The following is a 25036-nucleotide window of genomic DNA, read 5'->3' as shown; positions in this document are numbered from 1 at the left end:
TAGATGTGTTGGCCAAACATTAGGTCGCTACAGAAGAGCACGGATTGTTTGTTAGTGTTTTAAAACTGCTTCCAAGAGAAGATTTTAACCTCCGATTTTAAGGATTGTTTTTTTCTATATATTAGTTTTACTCACGTTTCATTTTGTGGATTATTTAATGAACTTTGAAACTGCACTATTTATTGGAACACTGTTTTTGATTTGTTGACTGCTTTTAATAAAAGCACTATTGCACTTTTTGCACCACCCCTTGCTCAATTGTTTATTTGCCTTCACTGACTAGCTCACTCGGTTTCATTATCGACGGTGTGGGGTTCGAGTGCTTCCAATAGCAAAGGGAGTGTGGAGCCAAAACCCACATCGTCACAGGGAGAAGGAATATCTTCTCCCTTTTCTACTCTTAAAGTTTTACTCTGGCTGCCTGCTTTCTTTCTTTCTCTTGGGGGTGGGCTGAATTTAGTTTTGTTAAGCTTGACTTGATTGTATAGAATATTACCTGCTGTTATTAGTAACATCAAAAAAAGATCTAATGATATAACAATAAATAGACATATTAGCATTAAAATGTGAGCATTACTTTACTGAGATGAGTTCTCATTTATTGTACAATTATAACATACTATGATACATAATATAAAAGAAATGCACGATTTAATTCAGAAGACTAAAAGAAAGATAGGAACAAATAAATATGGGTTGAATACATTGCAAATGCTAAAATAAAGTTCATCACTTATGCTTTTATCATTTAAGTCTTTCTGCATTACAATTAACACAATACAATTTACTCTAATTTCGTCAAGTTACCATATCTTCTAATACCACGAAAAATATTACAAAAATCCATCAATCACTTTACTGAATGCACTTAATCCTCTTCTCAGGTAACAGGGTGCTAAATTCTGTTCAAACAGCATTGGGAGCCAAGCAAAAACCAGCCCTGGTGTATCAATCCATTGCACAGCAGCTAAATGAATGAAAACATTTTTGTTTGCAAAGTTTCTGGAAAAAGTGTTACTGGGACCAACAAAGCTCTTATCTATCACAATAGGAAAACAGCAAAAGCCATAAAGAGAAAGAGTGTCTTTAGATTATCTGAAGTAGCTTGGCATTTCAATCAGATTTATTCTGTATAGTCTATTATCTTTCTCAAGCTCAAAACAAATTACCATTTTACAAACCCATCCATTTTTAAACTTGCCTATTAATATACAGGCGGAGCTGTGGCTCTGGGGCCTGGGATTTGCGTTAGCAATTGGAGAGATGTGAATCCCATACATACCACAAGTGATTCCCCTCTGTTGGGCCCTTTAAGCTGCAATTGCTCCATCCTGGGTATAACATTAACCGCATCCAGCCCAGCAAGAAGGTCCTCCAATTTGCAAGGAAAACTCAGGGGGTTGGTTGGTGGCCGGACTGGATTGGCAGTCCAGCCACTGTAAAAAAACCAAAAAACCTGACACTGTTCACTCCATTTGAACTAATGTGACGCTGAGTGTGGTTGCACGACTGTGCTTGGGTCCTAATTTGGGATCCTGAGGTTCATTGTGTGGTGGGTGCAGCAATGTGCTGTATCAAAGCATGCTCCCGACCTCTTATTAATATAGTTCAGGATTGTGAGGGTTGAACCTTAGCACGACACCATTAGGGCACACTCACACACACAGACCTACAATAACTCCAAGCACAATATCCTGAAGTAACCAGACGTAAACAACTTCAGGATATGTGGAAGAAACCCATTGAGGTATGGAGATTACACTCAGACTCCACAGAGGCCGCTCCCTGGTTGGGATTTGAACCCAGAATGGGCTGAAGTGATGGAGATTGACAGAATACAAAAACATATTGCACATACAAACCATATGGTAATAAACTTTATATACATTATACATATTACTTTTAAAAATAAGGTCCTTGAAATACCAAATAATAATAAATAGTCATATACAATATTCTTAGAGGCATAATACATTACCCATATCACAGTTTTGCTTTCAGTATATGTTATAGCTCCATAACCTTTTGACTTTAGCCAGACTCCCTTGGAACTTTAAGAAAATTCAACGCAATGTATCGAGCAGCTGAACGACTGAAGAAAATCGTACATCATCTGGATGGGCGAATCGTATCCTTTTCTTCGACTTTATTTTGCAAGGCGCGCTGCCTGTGAGAGCAGAAACAGAAAATCCAGCTCTTCAGAGATGTCGGAGGCCCAAAAAAACGTGGTAGCATTCGTTTTCTAAGTAGCGCTTTTGCATAGTTATACAGTACAGATTTGTAAAGAACAACAGAAAGTAGCCGCAAATATAAAAAATGGAAGCTTATCGCGGCTACTCGCCACATGTCACTGTTCTGTTTTGGGTTTTTTTTACATTTTACTAAGCTTCTGTATTCGTCAGTATGTTGAAGTACTCTCAAGTTCCTGGCCGCTCTGGAAGCATTCTTTAATTCACGTGTCTTTAAGAATAACATTCCAATACTGTTTTTGCGTTTGGCGATTGATTTTTGCTTTAGTTTTAATGATCAGTTGCGACGAGTAAACAACGGTATTGAAAGTTTGACCTTTAGACTTCAACATAATCGGCGGAAACGTAATGCTGTTATAGTGAATTTCCCCAAATGAGATTTACATACAGTAGTGTCAGTTTCTTGCAATATTATAAGCTGTAATCGAGAATTTATTTAAGTGTAAGGCACAAGTAGTGGACAGATTGGCTGGCAGCTCTAAATCTTGTCCTGGTGCCCTTGTCTCCCACTTCATGCCCGACCCAGGCTCTGGTGACCCTAAATTGAAATAAGTGGGTGTGGGCAAATGTCATTTTAATTAAAGGTTCACTTATATCCTGGTCTCGCCTTTTTTTGTACCTGCTGTTGTTTTTGGGTTGAATGCTTACACGAAAATTACATTTAATGTTTGGTTTATGAATTATTGTTCAGTTGGTTATGAAGCTGACCCGTCTTCACTCTAAAGTGACATTTACATAAAGGTTTTGCGTCCTGCCCAGGGTTGTTTTTAGCCTATATTAAAATCTCACAGCAGCCTATGGCTTCTCAACAAGCAGGATTGGTGAGAATGTGTAGAAATCCAGTATACCTTTCCTGAAAGTCTTCAAACATATGTCAGTAACCAAATGTGGGTAGGGCACCATTCTTTATTTATTGTTATACACCGCAGAATACACGAGTAACTGCCTTTGTTCAAATTTAAGAACCTATTTTTTAAATCTTCAGAATGTATTTGTCTCTCCTTTTCAGATCTCAGTATCCATTTTATAATTTCATTTGTCTAGTTCAGGGTTGCAGGGAACTCATGACTGTCCTGGTGGCATTGAGCAGAAAGTGGGAACCAATTCCAGCTGCACACATAATACATACACATTTTGTTTGTCAAGTTTTTTCACCTCGTCTTTTTTCATGCTGTTGTACCTCTGTCCCCACATTTAAAGTTTGTTCTTGACCATTTTTTATGTTATATGCAAAGATGCCTTTGATTGGGATCTTCTGTCTTTTAAACTTTAATGGAAGTTTACTGACATGACCGGTAAATGGGGAATGAAGCAGTTATGCCCAGTTGAATTTCCAGTTTGCACACTCAAGTATAAAATTATGAAGATTATTAGTCATTAATGTAAAGCAGTTGAGGATATGAATTTCAGCGATGTAACAGATTATGCATCTTTTACTATAGAAGTATAAATTAGCAGTCCTATTACATTTCCTAAGGAATTCAGAAATTCTGCAGGATATCGAATCGTCTCTCTGTTTAACATGTTTGTTTTTTCCCTGAAACCCCATGAATCATTCCTGGATTAAACCAGATTGGTGATGTCTCTCAAGTGATTTTATTTTATCCCTCATATAGTACTACAGAAACTTATTCCCGACACTCAAAAAAAATATTGCGTTATTTCACAAAAGAATTGCGTTATATCGCAAAAGAATCACGTTTTTTCGCAATAATAATTTCGTTTTATCGCAAACGTATTGCATTATTTCGCAAAAGAAGCCATTGCAGGAAGCTTGCAGTAGTGTCTGCACACTGCCGACTAGCACCAACTCGTGTACTCGCACATCCATCTTCTGAGGACAACGCGCAGGTTCACAACGCAGGCATATGCAGGGCAGAGGTAATTTAGAACTCGTAACAAAAATTAAACCTAAATCATATATTGTATTTCAATGATAATATAGGTTGATAGAGATACAATATAAGTGTATCCAGAAGTTCCGTTTTAATGATGACATACAGCTCTGTTAAAACAACGGTTTGAGTGAAAGGTGTCTAATTCAAAATCCTACTAGTGGTAAAGATAATGCATTTTGAATTGTTTTAGTAAAGATGATGTTTAAATGGTGCGGCAACGTGCTCATCTTTAACTACCGCCTAACCATAATATGTGTGATTTAAATGTTATAAGTGACTGGGTCGTCAAAAATGGACGGGTGCATACTAGATTTAGTATACCAGAGTGCATTGCCAAGTGCAAACACTCCTGCTAATTGGAGACGACGGTGGTGAGGTGGATGTCCCAAGGGCCGTAGCCCGACTAGGTAAATCTTAACTCATTAAACTTAACAAGGGTTACTTTGGCAAAAATAAAACGTGATTGGATTGCTATTGCAGTCTTACTTTTAGCTAACATTCACATTGCCAAAGTCGAAAAGCAGCTCACAGCGAACAAACTAAAAGTAAATATCGCCCTCCCCTTATTTGCTTTTTTTAAGACCCACGTGTTTTAATATAAAACGGTTTATTTCACAACTACATTCCTTTACATTTGAAGTAATTATGTTCAAGTTGGAAGATTTGGATTCAATTATAGACGATTATAATTGATTGTCAAGTATAGACAACGATTGAAATTTCAGAAGCTGCTATTCAGTGTATTTTCATTACATATAAATATTGTAATTGTATTTATTGATTAACAATTTTCTTACAGTTTTTGCTGTCACAAACTGTCTAATGTAGAATTTACCCATAACATTCTACACAATAATCCTGTGTAATACTTTTTTAAATGATATCCAATTATCCTTTTTATTGTAGTTTTTAATAAATAAAAAAGAAAGGTCTGAAATGTTTTGTCTGTCTTTCTCGTGGTGAAACATTCACATATACACTTTATATTTAATTATGTACTGTTTCTGTTTCAGAAAACAGATGCATTACAAGTGTGAGAACATCTTAAAACAATAAGCAGTCATGTCGAATCCTAAAAGCCAAACCTGAAGGAGGAAAAATGTAATAATACTAAAATTCTGTAAGAAGTTAAAAAAAATGGTTAAATAACAACAACAACAACAACAATATTTATTTATATAGCACATTTTCATACAAAAAAATATAGCTCAAAGTGCTTTACAAAATGAAGAATACAAAAATAGAAGACACAATAAAAAATAAACATAAGTTAATATTAATTAACATAGAATAAGTAAGGTCCGATTGCCAGGGTGGACAGAAAAAACAAAAAAAAAGACTCCAAAGGCTGGAGAAAAAAAAATAAAATCTGTAGGGATTCCAGACCAAGAGACCGTCCTGTCCCCTCTGGGCAATCTACCTAACATAAATGAAACAGTCCTCTTTGTATTTAGGGTTCTCATGGAAGGACTTGATGATGATGGTCACGTAGACTTCTGGCTTTCAGTCCATCCATGTTGGAGCATCATGATGCTTTGAGTAGGTGGAGGTGGCGCAGGCCGCCACCACAAAGAAACCGGAAAAAGAAACAGAAGAGAGAGTTGGGGTTAGTACGGATTTTAGAGCCACTATGAATAGTTATTATGATGAATTGAACATACAGAGTATCAGTATTAAGTTAAAGTGAAGTTATAGAAAGGCCATGTTAAAGTAATATGTTTTCAACAGTGTTTTAAACTGCTCTACTGTATCAGCCTGGCGAATTCCTATTGGCAGGCTATTCCAGATTTTAGGTGCATAACAGCAGAAGGCCGCCTCACCACTTCTTTTAAGTTTTGTTCTTGGAATTCTAAGGAGACACTCATTTGAGGATCTGAGGTTACGATTTGGAATATAAGGTGTCAGACATTCCAATATATAAGATGGGGCGAGATTATTTAAGGCTTTATAAATCATAAGCAGAATTTTAAAGTCAATTCTGAATGACACAGGTAACCAGTGTAGTGACATCAAAACAGGAGAAATGTGTTCGGATTTTCTTTTCCTAGTTAGGATTCTAGCAGCTGCATTCTGCACTCGTTGCAAGTGATTTATGTCTTTTTCGGGTAGTCCTGAGAGGAGTGCGTTACAGTAATCTAGTCGACTGAAAACAAAAGCGTGAATTAATTTCTCCGCATCTTTCAATGATATAAGAGGTCTAACTTTTGCTATGTTTCTTAAGTGAAAAAATGCTGTCCTAGTGGTCTGATGAATATGTGATTTAAAATTCAGATTACAGTCAACAGTTACCCCTAAGTTTTTTACTTCCGTCTTAACTTTTAATCCTAATGCATCAAGTTTATTTCTGATAACCTCATTGAATCCATTATTGCCAATCACTAAAATTTCAGTTTTCTCTTTTAGTTTGAGAAAATTACTATTCATCCATTCAGAAATACCAGTAAGATATTGTGTTAGTGAATCGAAAGAGTCGGGGTCATCAGGTGCTATTGATAAGTACAGCTGTGTGTCATCAGCATAGCTGTGGTAACTCACGTTGTAACCTGAGATAATCTCAGGATAAATAGGTTAAATAAACGAACTATCAATATTCATTATTTTCATATCGCACATACTTCTACATACATTCAAAGCACCTCATAATTCTGTCATTCATCAGGTACTGTCCACCCTTGTCTCCATCTTTATGTACCATCTCTGTGTCTGTCTCATCAATATCATTGCCAACCAGACAGCCTGTTAAATGTGTTGTGTTTGATTTTTATAATTTTGAAATACAATACTTACACATAAAATGCATTCCTGGCAATGACAAACCCTAAAATTGATGCCAACTAAAATAATAATGCTTTAAATAAAATTTTATCCAAGGATTAGAGAAATGCTGATTTGATACAAAAATTAATCATTTTAAATTTTATTTTTAGCATTTTCAGTCTCCAGGTAAGAATGGCCTCACAAGACATAATGTATGACCAGTTTTTTTGACTTTTTGAAGAGCAGAAGTCTACAGGAAATCATTCCAAAGTTAGAAAAGAAAAATGTATTGGAAATTAATTCATTTCATGGTCAGCATATGCTTACATGGGGAATTTGCTACTCATTAAACTACTGAATTTAATAGTGTTAGAATAAAACAGTGCAGTGTATTTTATTCACCACTTTAAAAAGGGTGTTGTGGTGGTAGCAGCAAGGAGAGTTGGGTTTGGATGCTTCCTGTGTGCACTTTGCGTGTCCTTCCCGTGAGTATGTGAGCTTCTTCCCACAGTCAAAAGACATACAGGTTAGATGTACTGGTGTTGTTAAATTAGCCCCAGTGGCTGTGGTATAGGCTTCAGCTTTTTCACAACCATGCCCTGTCTAAATGGGTTTGGGAAACAGACAGACTCTCAAAAATCTTTTGAGGACAAAATCTAGGGGAGAGTAATCATCACATTACAAAAGATAGAGATTTAGGGTATAGTACAGATACTTGCGCACAAATTTCTTAAATTTAAAAAGGAACTTGGGCTTTTTAAAAGTATGTGGGGTCAAGAATCCCACAGGGAGCCATATTAAGCTTGCAGCTTTTTAAAAATTGTATAATTAATTTAAATAAAAATGTAACTGTTACCTTAATTTCAGTTTAATTTCAGTTGATAATGACTGTAAAGTTGGTGGATTGCCAGATAAGAAAAATAACAGCAGAGGGACTAAAGTAGACAGTGTATGTAATAAGGATGTTATGTTACTCAGTGTCAATGAGCTACTGAACAGAGTTGGTCAGAAAGATTCTTCTTCCCAAGTTTGGTACACTTGTCAGGTTTCATCTGCAACTGTATGCAGTTCTAATCCCCATATTACAGCAAAGATGTAAAAAAAAGTAATGAAACTGCAGACCAGGTTCAGGAGCTTAAAATACAGCTATGAGTTCCGATAGAACTTAAGACTAAAATAGATCATAAGAGGTGACATGAAAAAAATATTTTAAATAGTGGTTGATGATGATAGGTTGATTGTTAGATTAAACTTTTAAATATGTCTTTCAAAGGGAGCACAAATTGAAGTTAATTAGAGGGACAACAAAAACAAAGAAAAATAGTGATAACTGCTGATATAAGGAAAACAGGTGCACTGAAAGTATACTAGGTAAGCCTGGTGTATCACCATTGTTGACTGTGGAGTAGTCTGAGGATTATCTTTTTCTGAGATACCTTCTAGGGAAAAACTGTTAAGTCTGCTTACTTGCAGTTTAAAGTAAATCATTTCCACACCATTTTAATGGTCATGGCCTGCAGTTGAGTTTTGCAGGATGAAAGTGCTATAAATAAATGGAAATTCTGGAGAATATACCAGACACTGTCATAATTTGTTTATTAATGTACTTCTTTTATTGCTGTTATATTTTAATACAGATTGATCAGAATGTTATATTAGTCATGGATGACAAGGCTTTTTCCACTTATTTTTCCCTATATGGTGATCGTTTAGCAGTTTTAGACTTCTGCAAAAGGCAAACATTTCAGATGCATGAAATGTCTAGAAAAGAAAAGCTGCTACAGAATTTACGCAAGAAACTCGGTGTTTTGAAAAGACCTGAGCCGTGTTCAGATGAAGAGGATAAACGACCAACTAATCATATGGGTCTGTATGGAAATAATAATGCTAAAAAGTCTGCACGAAAAATTTAAATTGGGTTGCTTCAGAAAGAAAATAAAACAAGTGATCTTAAACAAGTACGTACAAAAAGTGGTGGAGGAACAAGGACATTATCAGTTTTTAAGAGTGCTACAGAAGAAGACATTCTAAATATGGCAAAAAATATTTTCTTTCCTAATGGTAAGTCATCACATGGATCAGTTGAGGAAGTTGATTTTGATATTACCAACTTTGAGCGTAAGTCTCTAATGGATAAAGACACAGTTGGAGAATTATATGACCAAACAAAAACTCCCACTGCTGCGTTTTTATATGGTTACTTGCAAGAAAGAAATCATAAATTGTGAAGCAGTTTGCAGATCTAAGACTCTATTAGAAAAGAAGGAAACTCCTGATATTCACAAATCACTGAGCAACTTTCCGGCATCCTCACCTAAAAAGTCTAGAGATCTTAATGAGGGATTAGTCATGAGAAACTCACAGAATGAAGCTATCTTTGTAGTGCCTGATGCCTTGATATGTGAATCTTGCAAAGCTGGTTGCTCACATACCCTACAAGATTTTCCTGCAGATGCTTCTAATTCTGCAAATAATTTTACATTTTATGTAAATAAACATCAAAAAATAAATGAAGAAGATTTGGATTACAATTATATAAACTATGAAATTTCCAAATCACCTGAAGAGTGCCAAAAAGAAGATAAACAGTGTACTGAACATGAAATTTCTAATGATACAGTATTTACCACATTGAGCAATGACAGCAACATAATTGTCTTTGGACCTTCTTTTAATTCTGATGACTTATCAGACACAATACCTCTTGAGTTTACAACTTGTTTCATGGAGTTTGAACTTATTGTAAGACGTGGAAATTCTATGGAAGATATAGTACACACTTTTGAGAAAAATCCAGAAATTGACCATGTCTGCACTCTGAAGATGAAGAGACTTTTGCCCTCAGGTGAAATGGAAGAAGCAGATGACTTTGGTAGAGTAATACATGATGCATCAGCAGAGTTTTGGGAGGAATTTTACAATAAATGCACACTTGGTAAAGCATTCAGAGTGCCATTTCTGAGGCATGATTTTACATTAAGTAAATGGAGAGCCATAGCAAAAGTAATCTTGATCAGATATGAGCAGTGCAGGTACTTTCCAGTACAGCTTGCCCAAGCTTTCATGCAGCAGGTTTTTTTTGGAAGCATTGCGAAAAATAGTACACTTTTAGACAGCTTCATGAAGTTTGTACCCCCAATGGAATCCGAGGTTCTCCAAATGGCAATTTCTAATTTCACAGAAGTGGAATTGCCTGGGCTTATTGAAGTTCTTCAGGGACACTCATGCAAAAGGCTACCCAAAGCTGATAATATACAGCGGATAACAATTGGAGATAGGGCATAAGGAGTTGATTCAAGAACCAATGTTTGTTATTGATATCTGGACCAAAGTTCTGAAAAATATCATGTTTACTGTGACATTATTAAACAAAATTTATGAAGAGGCAGTACCTGACAGCAAGAAAGTTCAAAAAATGGTCCATTTTCCAAATGAAATGAGTCAAAATCAAAAAACTGTTTCAAACTATTTGGTAGAATTCATCAAGGAACTAGATGATTCAGAGTTGGCCACATTTCTTTGGTTCTGTACAGGCTCAGATATAATTTGCACAGAAAACATTGATGTAACTTTTGTGAACCTTGAAGGTTTGGCACGCCGGCCAGTGTCTCATACTTGTGGTAGTGTTTTGGAATTGCCAGGTAACTATAAAAGTTATCCTGAATTTCGCAGTGAAGTCAGGCATATGGGTAATGGATATTGTGTGACAAAACAAACGTTACGGTACAGCCATATAAATATGTTCCATTTACAGTTCTTTGCACTTTAGCAGCAAAAGTTGTGTTCCCCTAATTATGTTCTAAAGTGAGTGAGGAAAAATATTTGGAATACCAAGAAATTATGGTTTCATTAGTAGTAGAAAGTATGGTTCTTTATGCAAGCAATGTTTGGCTTTCTGATATTAAAAGGATGTTCTTCTTGTAGGACATTGACTCACACTTAAAAAATGCTATTAATGCATGTATAGCAGTACAACTTAAAACAAATTTCTAGATTATGTCAGGAGAAACAAAGCATTTTATTTCCTATTTCATTGTTTTCATATAGTGTGTTAAAGAGAGGCATATTTTTGTGATTACTAAAGAACAAGATTGTAATATTTTGGCTAAATTATTTTTAACAATATTCTTTGTTTGAAATATTGACTTAATTGTTATATGAATACTGATTAAGTGTTCAGTTTGATGCAAATTTTCTCACAAAATAAAATTTGTAATGCTATCATTACTCTCGTGAAATGGTTAAAACATATATTATGTGTATTTTCTTGGATGGTTTCAAGTCCTTTCACTTTTTTCTTCTGGAAATTAACAGCATTTTTGGTACAACAATTTGAATGCAGAATCAAGAATTATGTATGCCATTACAGTTTTTTTTATTAATAATAAACTTAAAAATCTATCTATCTATCTATCTATCTACTGTAATTTTCAACTGTCACATTTATATCAGGACATTGCCTTCACAGAGTGAAACCCTTCTGTTTATCCCCAACGTTCACTATGTGATTACAGAAATCCCCCAAATGGATTCTGGACTCAGTAGGTAGTCACCCTGGAATATTGCATTTAAGAAAGTGTAAATATCTTACATAGCTATTAGTAACATTCATACAATAAAAGCAGTTTTTCAACCACCAGCACAAGAACTGTTATCTTTCCCAGTGGTGTGATTATGTTGCATTACTATCTGAATGTATCTGTAAAGTTGGCTAAACTCAGTAACATTTTACTTAATCCCCATTCTTTGTCTCTCTGAATGACAACCCTCTCTATAGCTCCTTCAGATTATGCACAACAAGTCTATGTCATCTACTTACCTATCTACTATGCCCTGAAACACCACCCCTGGACCTGGATAAATGGGTGACTTCAAGTAGATCTGATCTGTGTTACAATATTGTGGTTTCATTAATATAGATAACATACACAATCTTTGTTCAGTCTAAGATCAATTGTCAAATTCAAAAATGCTTTTATTTCAAGTAAATAATTACCAACTTATAATGAGTGCAGTTATGTTTCACAGAATCACTGATGATAGTTTTTGAGCTTTATGCTAGGCTCAGACGTTTTCTGTTAGCCTCATAATATTTCACAGGCATTTTAGGAACTGATAAAATTTATTCTGACATTGAAAAAAAGAAAAGAGTGTGTACTTTTATTTAGACACTTTAATATTTAACTGCACATTACATAATATTGTAAGCTGGAATGAGTATATAAATGCATAGGACATTGCTCCAGAAATAACAGGGAGTGTGGTGTTGAAAGCACAATTGTATTTTTTCTAAAATATTATGTGAATTACTAACATTCCAAACAGCAAATTTAAAACATAAAAAGCATGTGTAACACCAATATAGTTAAACATCACATTGCTAGGTGAATTTTCTTGTTTCCATCATGGACACTGTACTGTAAAGTGGTAATAATGTAATAATAATAATAATGTAAGAATCACACAGAATACTTTTTTAAATTATAAAATCTTTTTTGCGCAACATTCGCAAATATAAAAGATTGAAGCCCTGGAGCAATGATTTAAAGAACATGCTGTAAATGAATGCAGAAAAATTCTAATAAATATATTGGTCCATTACAAAAGTAAAATGTATCTGTATTTCTAATGTAAATTATGTACTATTGTCTTAAGTGCCTGGTAGAGTGTTACAGCATCAAAAGGGTCAGATGGTATGCTAAAGCCATTCTCTTCCATAAGTTGTGACAGATAGTGGGCGCTATCGCTCCCTTGAACCCCTGCCCAAGACTCCAGACACCAGATAAAAGTCCAAATGTTGACTTCATTAATTCACCACAGTCAACAAAGCACCCTCTCCTCCACTATACTCCTATACAAATCAATAACAATACAATAAACAATCCTCCACTCCCAGATGCGTTGCCACCCTTCCACCCAGCTCAGCTCGCCGTCTGGGAGATCCCACAATCCTTTTTATTGTCCCTGACCCTGAAGTGTTCCAATCCCCAGTCCATGTGATCTCCTATCACTTCCAGGTAAGATAAAAAGTCCTTTTCTTCACCCCGGAAGCACGTCATTCCCCTTGTCCATGTGACTTGGACGTACTTCCGGGGCGTAAGGCAAATAACCATCGTTCCTCCTCTTAGCGTCTTCTAGTGGCCCCCATGGTATCCAGCAGGGCTGTGTATAACAACTGCAATGTCCATGATGCCCTGCTGGTCTTCGGGGAACCTCCATACTGCAGGGAGGGCTCCATCTGGCAGCCTGAGGGGGCCAGGATGACAAGCCGGCCAAAGACCACAGTATACAGCATAGCTCATGTATATCTGGATCACAGGGATATTCATTTTTTGGAATGCTTTCCTCTTCACAGACTTCAGTTTCTAGTGGATCAACAAAAACAAGTTCATCTTGATAACCAAACATTTCGGGAAGAGTATACAAAATAAAAGGTTTCCCACTGGGAAGGATAGCTGAACGATTAGCTCTCATACGATGCCTGTTCCAAAAGGCAACAACATCATCCAACTCAGCCTGAAAGGCAATAAATTACAAATTGTTAATGATCAAATTTAACATGTAATCAACTGCACTGTGCTTTTCAGCAGCATTATGCTAACTGTGAGATCCAATGATCATCAATTGCCATGTCATTAAAAGGATTGCTTATTTTTTGTACTCATTGATAAAAGTAATGCATTTTCAGATCAATCAATGGCGCAACATTTAATTGATTCTCTTCCCCTTTAAATCAGAATGACAAAATATATTTGCAATAATTAATAGCAAACTGTTCCACAAGGCATAATGGAGTGATTACATATTGTCATATTACTTTGTAGGACATAGTTAAGATGGTGCTGGAAGTGTTTCTACAAAAGAAGTAGATTATGGGAAAGGTATGGGATTATCATAAACAAATGAAAAAAAAAAAGAATTCCATACCTGTAATAATTTCATAAAGCAGAATCTTATCAGCTCCTTATCTAGAAAATCTCCACTGAAGTAACCATCCACTTGGATTTGCCTAAAAAGATCCATCCAAAACTGAAGATTCTGTTTTCTTAGTATGCCCCACCACAATTCAATACGCTGATTTGTTCTGCATTGGCCATATATAAAACTATTTTCTGAAGCATAAAAATCTGTGTGATTTCTTCTTAGAAATGTTTGTATTTTTTCAACATACACATTTTCAATGCCAAGATCAGTTCGAACAAGGCATGGACAGCCTTTCCTTTTTTTAACTGCTTGTGCAAAATAATTTGCAGTTATTCCAGCCTTTCCACTGTTACTTGCTTCTAACCATATAATAAACCTTGAAAAGTCATCAATGCAACCATTTATGAAAATAGCATAGGGTTTTAACTTATCATTGGAGTCTATGTGCCATTTATTGTTAGGCCCCTTACTAGAAAACTGACGGCGTCTTAAACAACGACGTTTACGCTGTTCAAGTCCTTCTGGGTAGGGTCTTTAGTAGAAGTCGTATACTTTCAGAGTCAGTAACAAATCCTTTTGCTAAGCATTTTGCATACATCAATTTATATCCATGGAGTCTTCCTGATTTACTGATTTCCTGCTGAAGGAATAGAGCTAAGTCTAGAGAAACTGTCTTGTGTTTCCGTCTGTACAAGTTTAAGCACTGCAAATTTCTTTGCAAAGTTCAAAGGGAAACAATTATTCCATGTTTGTGGGCCAAACACAATAAAATGTCATTTTGTTCTAGTCCAAGATCAAAGTACATTTTTATTATGCTACTTAACATCATCTGTACTGAATCCACAATGTATATATGAATAAATAGCTTGAAAACAGAAAAGAAAATAATTTAAATGATTTTGATACAACTTCCCCCTGTTTATTCATTTAGAATATTATTTATTTTAGTGTAACATGCAAATAACATCAATTTGACAGTACAGGAAAAAATAACAAAGCTTCAATGTATTGCCACTGTATGCTGAAGACTATACTATCAATAATTATTTTAATTTACTCTTGATGCCACTGAGAAACATTTGCTAAAAGAAACTCTAACGCTTACCTTCAATAATATAACACAAGATACTCAAAATGAGTACAATATATTTAAAAATATGATTAACAACAAAGTGATACGAAATTACATTTAGCCTAAAATGTATTTCAGCTCATAAAAACAATGAAGTACTGTGTTTATTTCCATATGAAAATACTGTACTTCCCTGCACACAGATTAAATTGTTTCATAATTATGAATAATAGCTTATATATATTTTCTTTATTTAACTGTGCTTGTTTTACACCTCGTCATCTGCTTGATGCCTATTGACACTGGTCTATAACCGACTGCGTAACCGGTGTAAATATGATAGGTTTTTCGTTAAAAAGTCACACATTCATTCATCCATTTTCAGACTGCGCGTGTTCTGATAGCGCTGCGGGGACCGAGGCAGAACAGCATCGGAAAACGGGTCAAGCTGAGTTTGTTGGGGTGTCAGCACATCTCAGGGCACGGTCACACAAGGACACTACTGTTACTCATTCAGAGTATAACAATTTAGCATCGCCTGTAAATTTAACTTATCAATGTACAGTAAAGCGTTCAACCCAAAGATGTTGTATATATTACATTTCGTAAAACTGATTTATCCAAAACTTAGTACAACTTATCTATATTTAACATCTGTAAAAAGGTATAGATTTGGTACATTTGTTTACAGGCAAACCGCTGGCAAAACCTAAGACGCATTATTCTGTGTATGTACTTCATAAACGTCCGAGTTATTTAATCATGCCTTATTACGAGGATTGGTTTTGGCTCTGATCAAATTAACTATTGGACTACAAGCTGGTTCAGAGAAATGATGAACTACAGAGTTGTCCAGCTTATACGTTGCATCTTGTATACATAGTTCTACAGCTTGCAGTTTTATTTTCAATAATGTCTGTTGCGTAATTGTCGGGAATGCTTTGCATCAAATCGCAAACTCTCCACACACATCACGGTTAGGCAATAGTTAAAGATTATGGAGGAATATTTCGGACAAAATGAAATAAATAAATAAATGCGTAAATAAATAAAAGTACTGTGAAATGTGAGCATAAATAAATAAATGTGTCATGAAATGAGAGCCTTAATAAATAAATATGTCATGAAATGAGAGCATAAATAAATAAATGTGTCATGAAATATGTTTTTCGTTGCTTATTTATTTATTTCATTTTGTCCGTAACATTCCTGCAAACCGTCATGAAATACGGCTTGAAATAAAACTGTCACTTTCACTCGTCAAGTTGAGAGGGTGGGCTCTAACACGCCCTCTAGTTACTGATTGGTGAATCGATAGCAAAGAATGAATTAGAAAAATGCTTACTACTGCCGATGAAATGGATTCTGCCGAAGATATTACGTATTTCAGAGAGAGAATTGAAGATTTATCGGAAGAAATGACAATGTTGGCGGCCCTTTTAGACTCCGATATAGATTAAACTATTTTTGAAATTATCAAAGAACAGGTGGAACGGACTCTACTACACTCCAGTTCAGGTGACTCAGTTCCCTGCTCTGGACGTCCATCCTTTGACATTCCAGCTGAGTCAATAGAACACCTTCTGTTATGCGGTTTAAAAGTACGACAGATTGCAGATCTATATGGTGTATCGGAGAAGACGATCACAAGGCGAATGAGCCAGTTTGATATACGGTAAACTGCAACGGCTGTATTAGTTTAGGTACTTTGACATGGAATGCTCAAAGCAGCTCCAACTAATATTTATTGACTCAGCTGGAATGTCAAAGGATGGACGTCCAGAGCAGGGAACTGATTCACCTGAACTGGAGTGTAGTAGAGTCCGTTCCACCTGTTCTTTGATCATTTCAAAAATAGTTTAATCTATATCGGAGTCTAAAAGGGCCGCCAACATTGTCATTTCTTCCGATAAATCTTCAATTCTCTCTCTGAAATACGTAGTATCTTCGGCAGAATCCATTTCATCTGCAGTAGTAAGCATTTTTCTAATTCATTCTTGTGCTGTCGATTCACCAATCAGAAACTAGATGGCGTGTTAGAGCCCACCCTCTCAACTTTGACGAGTGAAGGTGACAGTTTTATTTCAAGCCGTATTTCACGACGGTTTGCAGGAATGTTACGGACAAAATGAAATAAATAAATAAGCAACGAAAAACATATTTCGTGACACATTTATATATTTATGCTATCATTTCACGATACATTTATTTATTAAGGCTTCATTTCATGATACATTTATTTATTTATGCTCACATTTCACAGTACTTTTATTTATTTACGCATTTATTTATTTATTTCATTTTGTCCGAAATATTCCTCCATAAAAGATGAGCACGTTGCCGCTCCGTTTAAACATTATCTTTAATAAAACGATTCAAAAACGCGTTATCTTTACTACAAGTAGGTTTTTGAAACAGACCCCTTACATTCGAGCCGTTGTTTTAACCGAGCTGTATGTCATCAGTATCTCTATCAACCTATATTTTCATTGAAATATATGATTTAGGTTTAATTGATGTTTCGAGCTCTAAATTGCCTCTGCCTTGCAGATGCCTGCGTTGTGGACCGCAGCGCTTTGTCCTCAGAAGATGAATATGCGAGTACACGAGTCGCTGTTAGTCGGCAATATGCAGACACTACTGCAAGCCTCCTGCAATGGCTTCTTTTGCGAAATAATGCAATTGTTATTGCGAAATTATCCAATACTTTTGCGATATAACGCAATACATATATATATATATATATATATATATATATATATATATATATATATATATATATATATATATATATATATATATATATTACGGAAGCGTATTACTGCCACGACATAATAAAAAAAATATGCTCACTATCACGTTATAACGTGAAAATATTACATTATAACGTGAAAACATCACGTTAAAACGAGAAATCGTATCATGTGATAACGTGAAAATATAAGATTATAACGTGAAAACATCACGTTAAAACGACAAATAGTATCACGTTAAAACGTGATACTATTTCACGTAATTACGTGATAAAGTTTCATGTTATAACGTGAAACTTTTTTGGTTATCCAGTGAGGAGTGCACGTCTGCAAATGAAACGGCTCATTTACACGACTTGATCAAATTCTACTTTATGCTTGGGGTCAGACATGGAGAGATTCTGCTCCTGCTGACTAAGGTGGATGGTTTTGTAATAAGTATGCGTACACTGAGAAGAATTTTAAAAGACATGGGGCTTTACAGAAGAAAGAATCAGTCCGACAATTTGGAGGTAGCATCATTTCTCATTGACCAGCTGGAAGGGCACGGAAGGCTCCATGGATACAAGCTACACCATCTCAGCTGCATTCAAGCTGGGCATGTTGTGACCCAAACCACGGTGAGGCATTTAATAAAGTTTCTAGACCCCCGTGGTGTTGAGCAAAGACGGAGGAATCGACTGATGCGACGCGTGTACATTAATCCTGGACCTAATTTTATGTGGCATGTTGACTCTTATGACAAACTAAAGCCGTTTGGAATATGTATAAATGGAGCGATTGATGGTTTTCAAGGCTCATGATATGGCTTCATGCTTATTCATCAAACAGCGATTTTACGTTTTAACGTGATACTATTTGTCGTTTTAACGTGATGTTTTCACGTTATAATCTTATATTTTCACGTTATCACATGATACGATTTCTCTTTAACGTGATGTTTTCACGTTATAATGTAATATTTTCACGTTATAACGTGATAGTGAGCATATTTTTTTTATTATGTCGTGGCAGTAATACGCTTCCGTAATACATATATATATATATATATATATATATATATATATATATATATATATATATATGTATATATATATACTGTATATATATATAGTGGGGAATAAGCTTCCGTACTTCCGTATGTATTGAACACTGAAATAAAAACACATTTTTAATAAAAAGATTTTCATAAAATGCAAAAGTATGAAGGTAAAACAATATCATTTACATTTATTTTGTTTGGACTTACAACATTTGAGATACAATTGATTACCTTTCTTTTCATTTCCCAATTCCAATCATCTGTTTAATAACACGCTTATTCAGCTTCAAGTTGTGGGGAGCTTGTGTTTGTTCCCGCAGTAACACTTAACTCTAGCTTGAACCTGCATGTTCACCTTTGTCTGCAGCTTCTAATGTGATCTGGACAATACATTTCTGCATGAAATGGTAATATTTGATTCACTGTATTTCAATTCAAAAACAATATTTTAACCAAAATGTGGGTATTTGAAAAATTAACATAATTCACGTCATCCATCCTTTTACAGAATCTGCTATACCCTGTGCAGAGCTGTTGGGAAACATATTTTGTCCCAATTTTATAGGGTGCATGGTAGGAATTAACAATGGATGGAACATCAGGCATTTACAGCACATTCTTACATGGTTTATAGTTTTTGAGAGACAGGATTAAGTTAGCATGTCTGGATCACTAGGCTGGGAATTGAACAATGATCCCTGGATTATGAGGAAGAAGGAATCATTATTGCAGAACTGTGGCTAAGCCGTCTATCCATCCAGACTCTAAATCTGTATTTTTCCATTAGAGTTGGTAGTAGCTGGAAGAATACTAGCAATCAACAATTAGGTCATTTGTTTAGGGTATACAGTATCTTGTTCTCTTTTGTATAGAGATAATATTGATTACTAGCCAACCCGCATAATCAGGCCGCTTTTTAAATGTTTTTAAGCACAGAGGAAAAAATAAACATTTGAAAAATCCGTAATTTAATAAACCACCAAGAAAAGTAACAGTGCAACAATGCACGCTACGAACCAACATACAGTTGTCCGTGACTGAAAACCAGAGGAGCGCCGTCGCGCCTTCTTGCTTCCAAAGCGAAGGACGGGGTTGAACGGCGCTCGTTCAGTACGCACTGTCTGCTTATGTGCCCGCCGCCAACTCCCTACCTGAGTCGCTTTCGTCTGAGTCATGTTGACTGTTAATTTTCCAAACACCGCCTCAGTCGGTTTCCACGTTGAATTTTCATTGTTCTTTGCGGTTCCGTCTGCTTTTTTATATATAATCCACCAAGTCACACGAACAAGGGGGGTGGGGGTTTACAAAGAGCAGGGACGTAATCAGTGCGAGCGTATGACTCGCACGTACTGGGAATTTCTCGTTCGTGGGGAACAATTGCAAGCCACGGTCTCCATCACGAATGGGGTTCAACGGCTTACACACGCCGGGTAGACACACGTTGATCCATTCAGTGTAGCGCGCGTGCAGTACCGGACATACAAGTGCATCACAGACCTGTTAATGCTTAATCTCACGTGGCTGAAAGCCACTTGTCCCTCTAAGAATTTGGACGCCGACCGCTGTTGGGTCGTGTAACTATTTGGCAGGCGGGAGTCTCGTTCGTTTTCGGAAATAACCAGCCAAATCGCTCCACCAACTAAGAACTGCCATGCACCACCACCCACAGAATCGAGAAAGAGCTATCAATCTGTCAATCCTCATTGGCTGCCTTTCTATATATAATTAAGCAAGACACCCGACCACGGTAGTAGCGAGGTGGGAGGGGGGTGTGTACAAAGTGCAGGAGCATCTAAGAAGACGCATGTTTGTCGCGGATGCGAATTCCTGTATGTAGCGTGTAAAACAGTTTGCAAAGCTGCACGCGCTCGTGCGCCGTAACTGAAAACTCGTTTTTTAAAGACTGCTCACTTCATTGTGTTTTAACCTCAGTTGTAAAGGAATGTTTTAATGATCCCATGGGATACCCTCGCAAACCGTTTTACACGCTGCATATGGCGATTCACCTCCGCGAGAAACATGCCTCTATTAACAGTCAACGTGTGGGAGGGGGTGTGTACAAAGGGTATGGACGAAAACAGTGGGAGCGTATGAGTCGCACTTAGTGGCAATTCCACGGTTTGCAGCCCGAATGGGGTTCAACGGCTTACCCACGCCTAGACACACGCTCAATCTCATGCATAGTTATTTATTGAATGGTAAACACCTCTGGAAAGACACGGTTGTCTAAAACAGGTTAGTGTGAGAATACAACAGTAAGTGAATGAAAAGATGGAACTCTGGAGAAAGCAAAATACAACACAATAGTGAACCCGCGGCATAACAAACGCCGCATAATTATTTATTGATGGTTGAACACTTCTGGAAAGACACAGGGACACCCCTCGCAATCTGTTCTACACGCCGCATACAGCGATTCACATCTGCGACAAACAAACTGTTTTACACACTGCATACAGCGAATCACATCCGCGACATGATTTTTCCTAGATGGTCCTGTCGCGTCCACCCTCGCACTCGAAGAATACACACCGCCTGGTCATGTGTCCGCTCGCAAGAGAAACTCACGGCGAGCCGCCCACCAGCTGCCTGTGTGTGTGCCTCTGTCTGTCTCTGGCGCGGCTTTCTCTTGCGCTGCCTCTGTGTGAACCGGTCAGGCACAGAGAAGGTCAGCTGCTGACAGAGCGTCTCGACTGTTGCAGTGTGGGACGAAAGCAGGTGAGCATTGATGAAGCAGGTGAGACGGTAATGAAACAGAGGTACAGGGCTTATTAGTTTTTATTGGTCATTGTGCTTTAACCTCAGTTTTAAAGGATTGTTTTAAGGATCCCATGGGATACCCCTCGCAAACCATTTCACACGCTGCATATGGCGATTCACCTCCGCGAGAAACATGCCTCTATGAACAGTCAACGTAGCTCAGAGGTACATGACATTAACCTGACCTGCGCTGCATGTGACCTCTACAACAGACGAACATAAATGACGCCATTTTTTCTGTGTCGTCGCGTCCAAGTTGGTGGCCGTGGCCCTGCGAGTTGTCGCCTCGTATCCAATGGTCTTGGAGTTGGTGGGCATGGCTCCTTCCTGTGTGCGCCATAGGTGTCTCACTTGTCGGGCGGCTTAGTGAAGGGCGTGCTTTTCATGGTTGTCTTGCCTTAGTGAATTATATACAGTATATAGATATTGTTCTTGGCAGGTTAGTATTTGTAGGATGTGTTGTGTTCAAGTTACATTCCGTGTTTGTCAATGTTAGGACACAGACTTATTTTCTTTCAAACACAAGTATGCATAGGTAACTTAATATATTATGTGAAGACCCTGAAATGGTTTATCATATAACTCAAATTCTGGTCAGATTAATTGATATGTGTATATTAAGATCCATAGATCTTTTGCTGTGAAGTTACATATTTAATTAGCATGCTGACAGCAGCAGTTCTCAGCCTGTAGTAAAATATTTTATTGTTTCTGAATGATCCATTTAGCCATTTACCATCCTGATTTGCTTCCTAGCTTAACAGACCGAGACTCTGTCTTTTATAATTTAGCTTATCTGTATTGCTCTAACATGCCATAGGAGTTTCTTCTTTAAGATCTCTTGCAGATGTGGGTACAATGTCCACACTTTTTCAGCAGCTACAGAAATATGTTTGATATTTAATCTTGAGGTCTGTTGCACTAAATTAAAACGATAATTAAAAGCTGCCAATCTGTATTTTTTTTTAATGAACTGGATTTTTGGGCTTTTATGCTTAAAGCCAGTCCATTCATACCTATTACAGAAGTCTTATTACTCACAATGAGTTTTTGATAGTGACCAAAATGATAACATCACATATACAAACCACCAAAATGAGGTTCTAGCAGTAGATCACTCTTTAAAACATGGTGAGGAGAGTAGCTTGGACTAGGACCTCTGTTTCTCTGGATTGAGAAGAGCTAGTTGATGTGGCTTGCACATGCACCTAGGTTTCTCAACAGGCCATTCAGATGGGAGTCCTACAAGGTATAACCCATGTGAAGAAAACCCAGTGGTAGGCCCTGGACACTTTAAGGATTATATATTACTGTATCTCAAATGATGTAGGAGCATCTGAGAATTCCACAGGGGAGCTGGAAGAGGTTGCTGAGGATAGCTTAATCTGGTCTGACCAGCTCAGTATGTTGTCGCCATGAAACTCATGAGGACAAGAGAGACTAAAGGGTAGGGACTTTAATTTTTGGCTGTTTAGCTCAAATGAGTAGGTTCTTTGTAAAATTAGACATACTGAAGACTGATGATTTTTTCCCTTTAATAGCATGTTGTATGAGTGAGATGTGTTCCATCAAAAAAGAGAGATAATTACTGGGAGTCCTGTTCAAGTTAAAAAGTCATGGCTCTCCTGCATTACACCATCCCCCAACTTTCTCACCAGTGAAACAAGATGAAGGATGTGCTCTGATACTCACTTAGCAAGATGACGACATACCAGTACAATGCATGGACTTGGCTCACATTCTGAACACAGTGTGGGTTGTAAATACCAAGGCGAACAAATGCTGTTCTAGTTGCTACAAAAAGTAGCAATGTGGAGTTTATGTATACAGCAATTCATTATTTAATTTTCTGAATCTGCTTATTCCAATAAGTGTTGCAGGGAACAATTCTCTTGCAACATCAAGTGAAAGTAATATACCTATTTACAAGTTTAAAAAGTCAGTTTCTTTAAAAGTAGTTAAAAAAATCTATATAATAAAAATATGAAAAAGTGAAAAAGCTAACTGTAAAAAAGTACACTAAAAACAATATTAAAAAGCTTTTAAGTAACAATATGAAGGCAACAAGTAAGAAATTGTCAATAATAACATGTGCATATAATAATGGTCCATAAAGATTTTAATATTGAGGTTAAGCAAAATGTTTTCAGTTTCTCAGCAATGAACAAAGTTCATTAAGGTCCAGTGGTAATAGCAGAACATGTAAAAAAACAAGCCGACGCATGGTTATGTTCAGTAAAACACGTTAGTCCATGTATGTTACAATGTTGAGATTATAAACCATAACCTACAGGTGGAGATTACAGTAACTCATTGCTTAGATGAGCTGTGATGGTTGTACAAAATGGATGCCTCCAGGAAGACCTGTTCTGTTTTCTGTATAGACGTTCCTAGCATTCTGTTTTAGGACAAATTTCTGTTGGGCCTTCCGCTACTATTCTCAACTACTTGCATCATTGTGCTTTTTAGGTATTGTTCCATTTTTTGCATAATTGAATTATTTTTATCCTAGTACCTTGCCTTTTATTGCTTTAATGCTTATCATGTATATGTTACCTGACACAAATGTAATTTGTTTTTGAAAATTTCCTTGTTTTAATAGTGGTATGAAGTTAAACAAGACTTGAAGAAGAGATGGAATGTCTCAAATCTTGTCAGCAGATTTTCTTTATCTACTATTACCATGGGACGCTTTAAGAATCGTGTTTATTGCCAAGAAGCTGAAGATATTTTGCCATTTGCTAACCACCCTCCTCATACAGATGCATTGCTGTTCGATTACCAGTTTGAGGAGGCTGCAGATAATACTTTGGAGCATTATTACTAGTATTTGTTATTTCTGAAAATTTGTTACCTACCTATTGTCTTCACATTGTTATCTACTTTCAGTTTGATTTGTTAGTTTTTGTAATTATGTCTCTTATTTTCCAGCACACTGACCTACCTTGTCATCTTTTACTGTTGGTAAATTCAGCCATTTAGTTTTATATACACAGTACTTCAAATGCATGTAAAATCATATCCATGAGAAATATAGATTAGGTTGTTTTGTATCTTTCTACATTTGTTGCTGTTTTAGACAAATAAAAACAGAACTAATACTTCTGAGTTGCTAGCTTTTGTGATTCATCTTGTCATTACTAAATATTTAATATTTTTTCAATGATGGAATAGTGGGCTGTTGCTGGGATATGCTCCCGTTCTCTGGAACACTGTGTTGGATTAATTGAGTTTGACAATGTGATGCTGTGTTATTGCTTATTCTAAAGTGCATTGATTTTTCCTACTTCTGCTTTCAAAAGCTTCTGGCAGTCTGTGAGGAGTAGTGCACTGCTAGATCTGTCATTTGCTTCTGCTCCTTCTCAAAAAGCCTACTAGTAATACTGAGTTTCTTTGAGACCAAAATGTCAACATAGTTAGCCCCAAACTGAAGTGTCTGAAGATATTCATTGAAGTAATACATACTTGTCATAGATATTTAGAAAAAAGAAAAACCTTTATACAGTATTTGATTGCAAAAATCACCAGTCAGGTTGAAGTGTGTATACAGAAAGACATGAAGGTGAGATGCATTTGAATTG

The 25036-nt window shown here is 36.5% G+C and overlaps 1 protein-coding gene across 6 annotated transcripts; it reads left to right on the top strand.

Moving 5' to 3' along the window:
* The first annotated feature begins 2036 nt into the window (after nucleotides 1–2036).
* On the top strand, nucleotides 2037–24558 carry LOC120534041. 6 transcript variants are annotated; one of them, XM_039761273.1, is made up of 3 exons: nucleotides 2038–2128; nucleotides 22303–22366; nucleotides 24058–24536. In XM_039761273.1, exons 1-3 carry the CDS (start codon nucleotides 2118–2120, stop codon nucleotides 24280–24282), a joined length of 300 nt encoding a protein of 99 aa, XP_039617207.1. In that variant the 5' UTR covers nucleotides 2038–2117; the 3' UTR covers nucleotides 24283–24536. The 6 variants fall into 6 exon arrangements, 3 of the variants coding, with proteins under 3 accessions (XP_039617207.1, XP_039617206.1, XP_039617208.1); XR_005634670.1 differs by lacking the exon at nucleotides 22303–22366 and having other exon boundaries at nucleotides 2037–2225; nucleotides 24058–24558; XM_039761272.1 differs by lacking the exons at nucleotides 22303–22366; nucleotides 24058–24536 and adding an exon at nucleotides 8618–12949.
* Nucleotides 24559–25036: the final 478 nt, after the last annotated feature.

Source organism: Polypterus senegalus, chromosome 8 (genome assembly GCF_016835505.1).
Source record: "Polypterus senegalus isolate Bchr_013 chromosome 8, ASM1683550v1, whole genome shotgun sequence".
Taxonomy (NCBI): domain Eukaryota; kingdom Metazoa; phylum Chordata; class Cladistia; order Polypteriformes; family Polypteridae; genus Polypterus; species Polypterus senegalus.
Note: the sequence above shows the minus strand (reverse complement) of the source record. Positions and strands in the feature narration are given on the sequence as shown.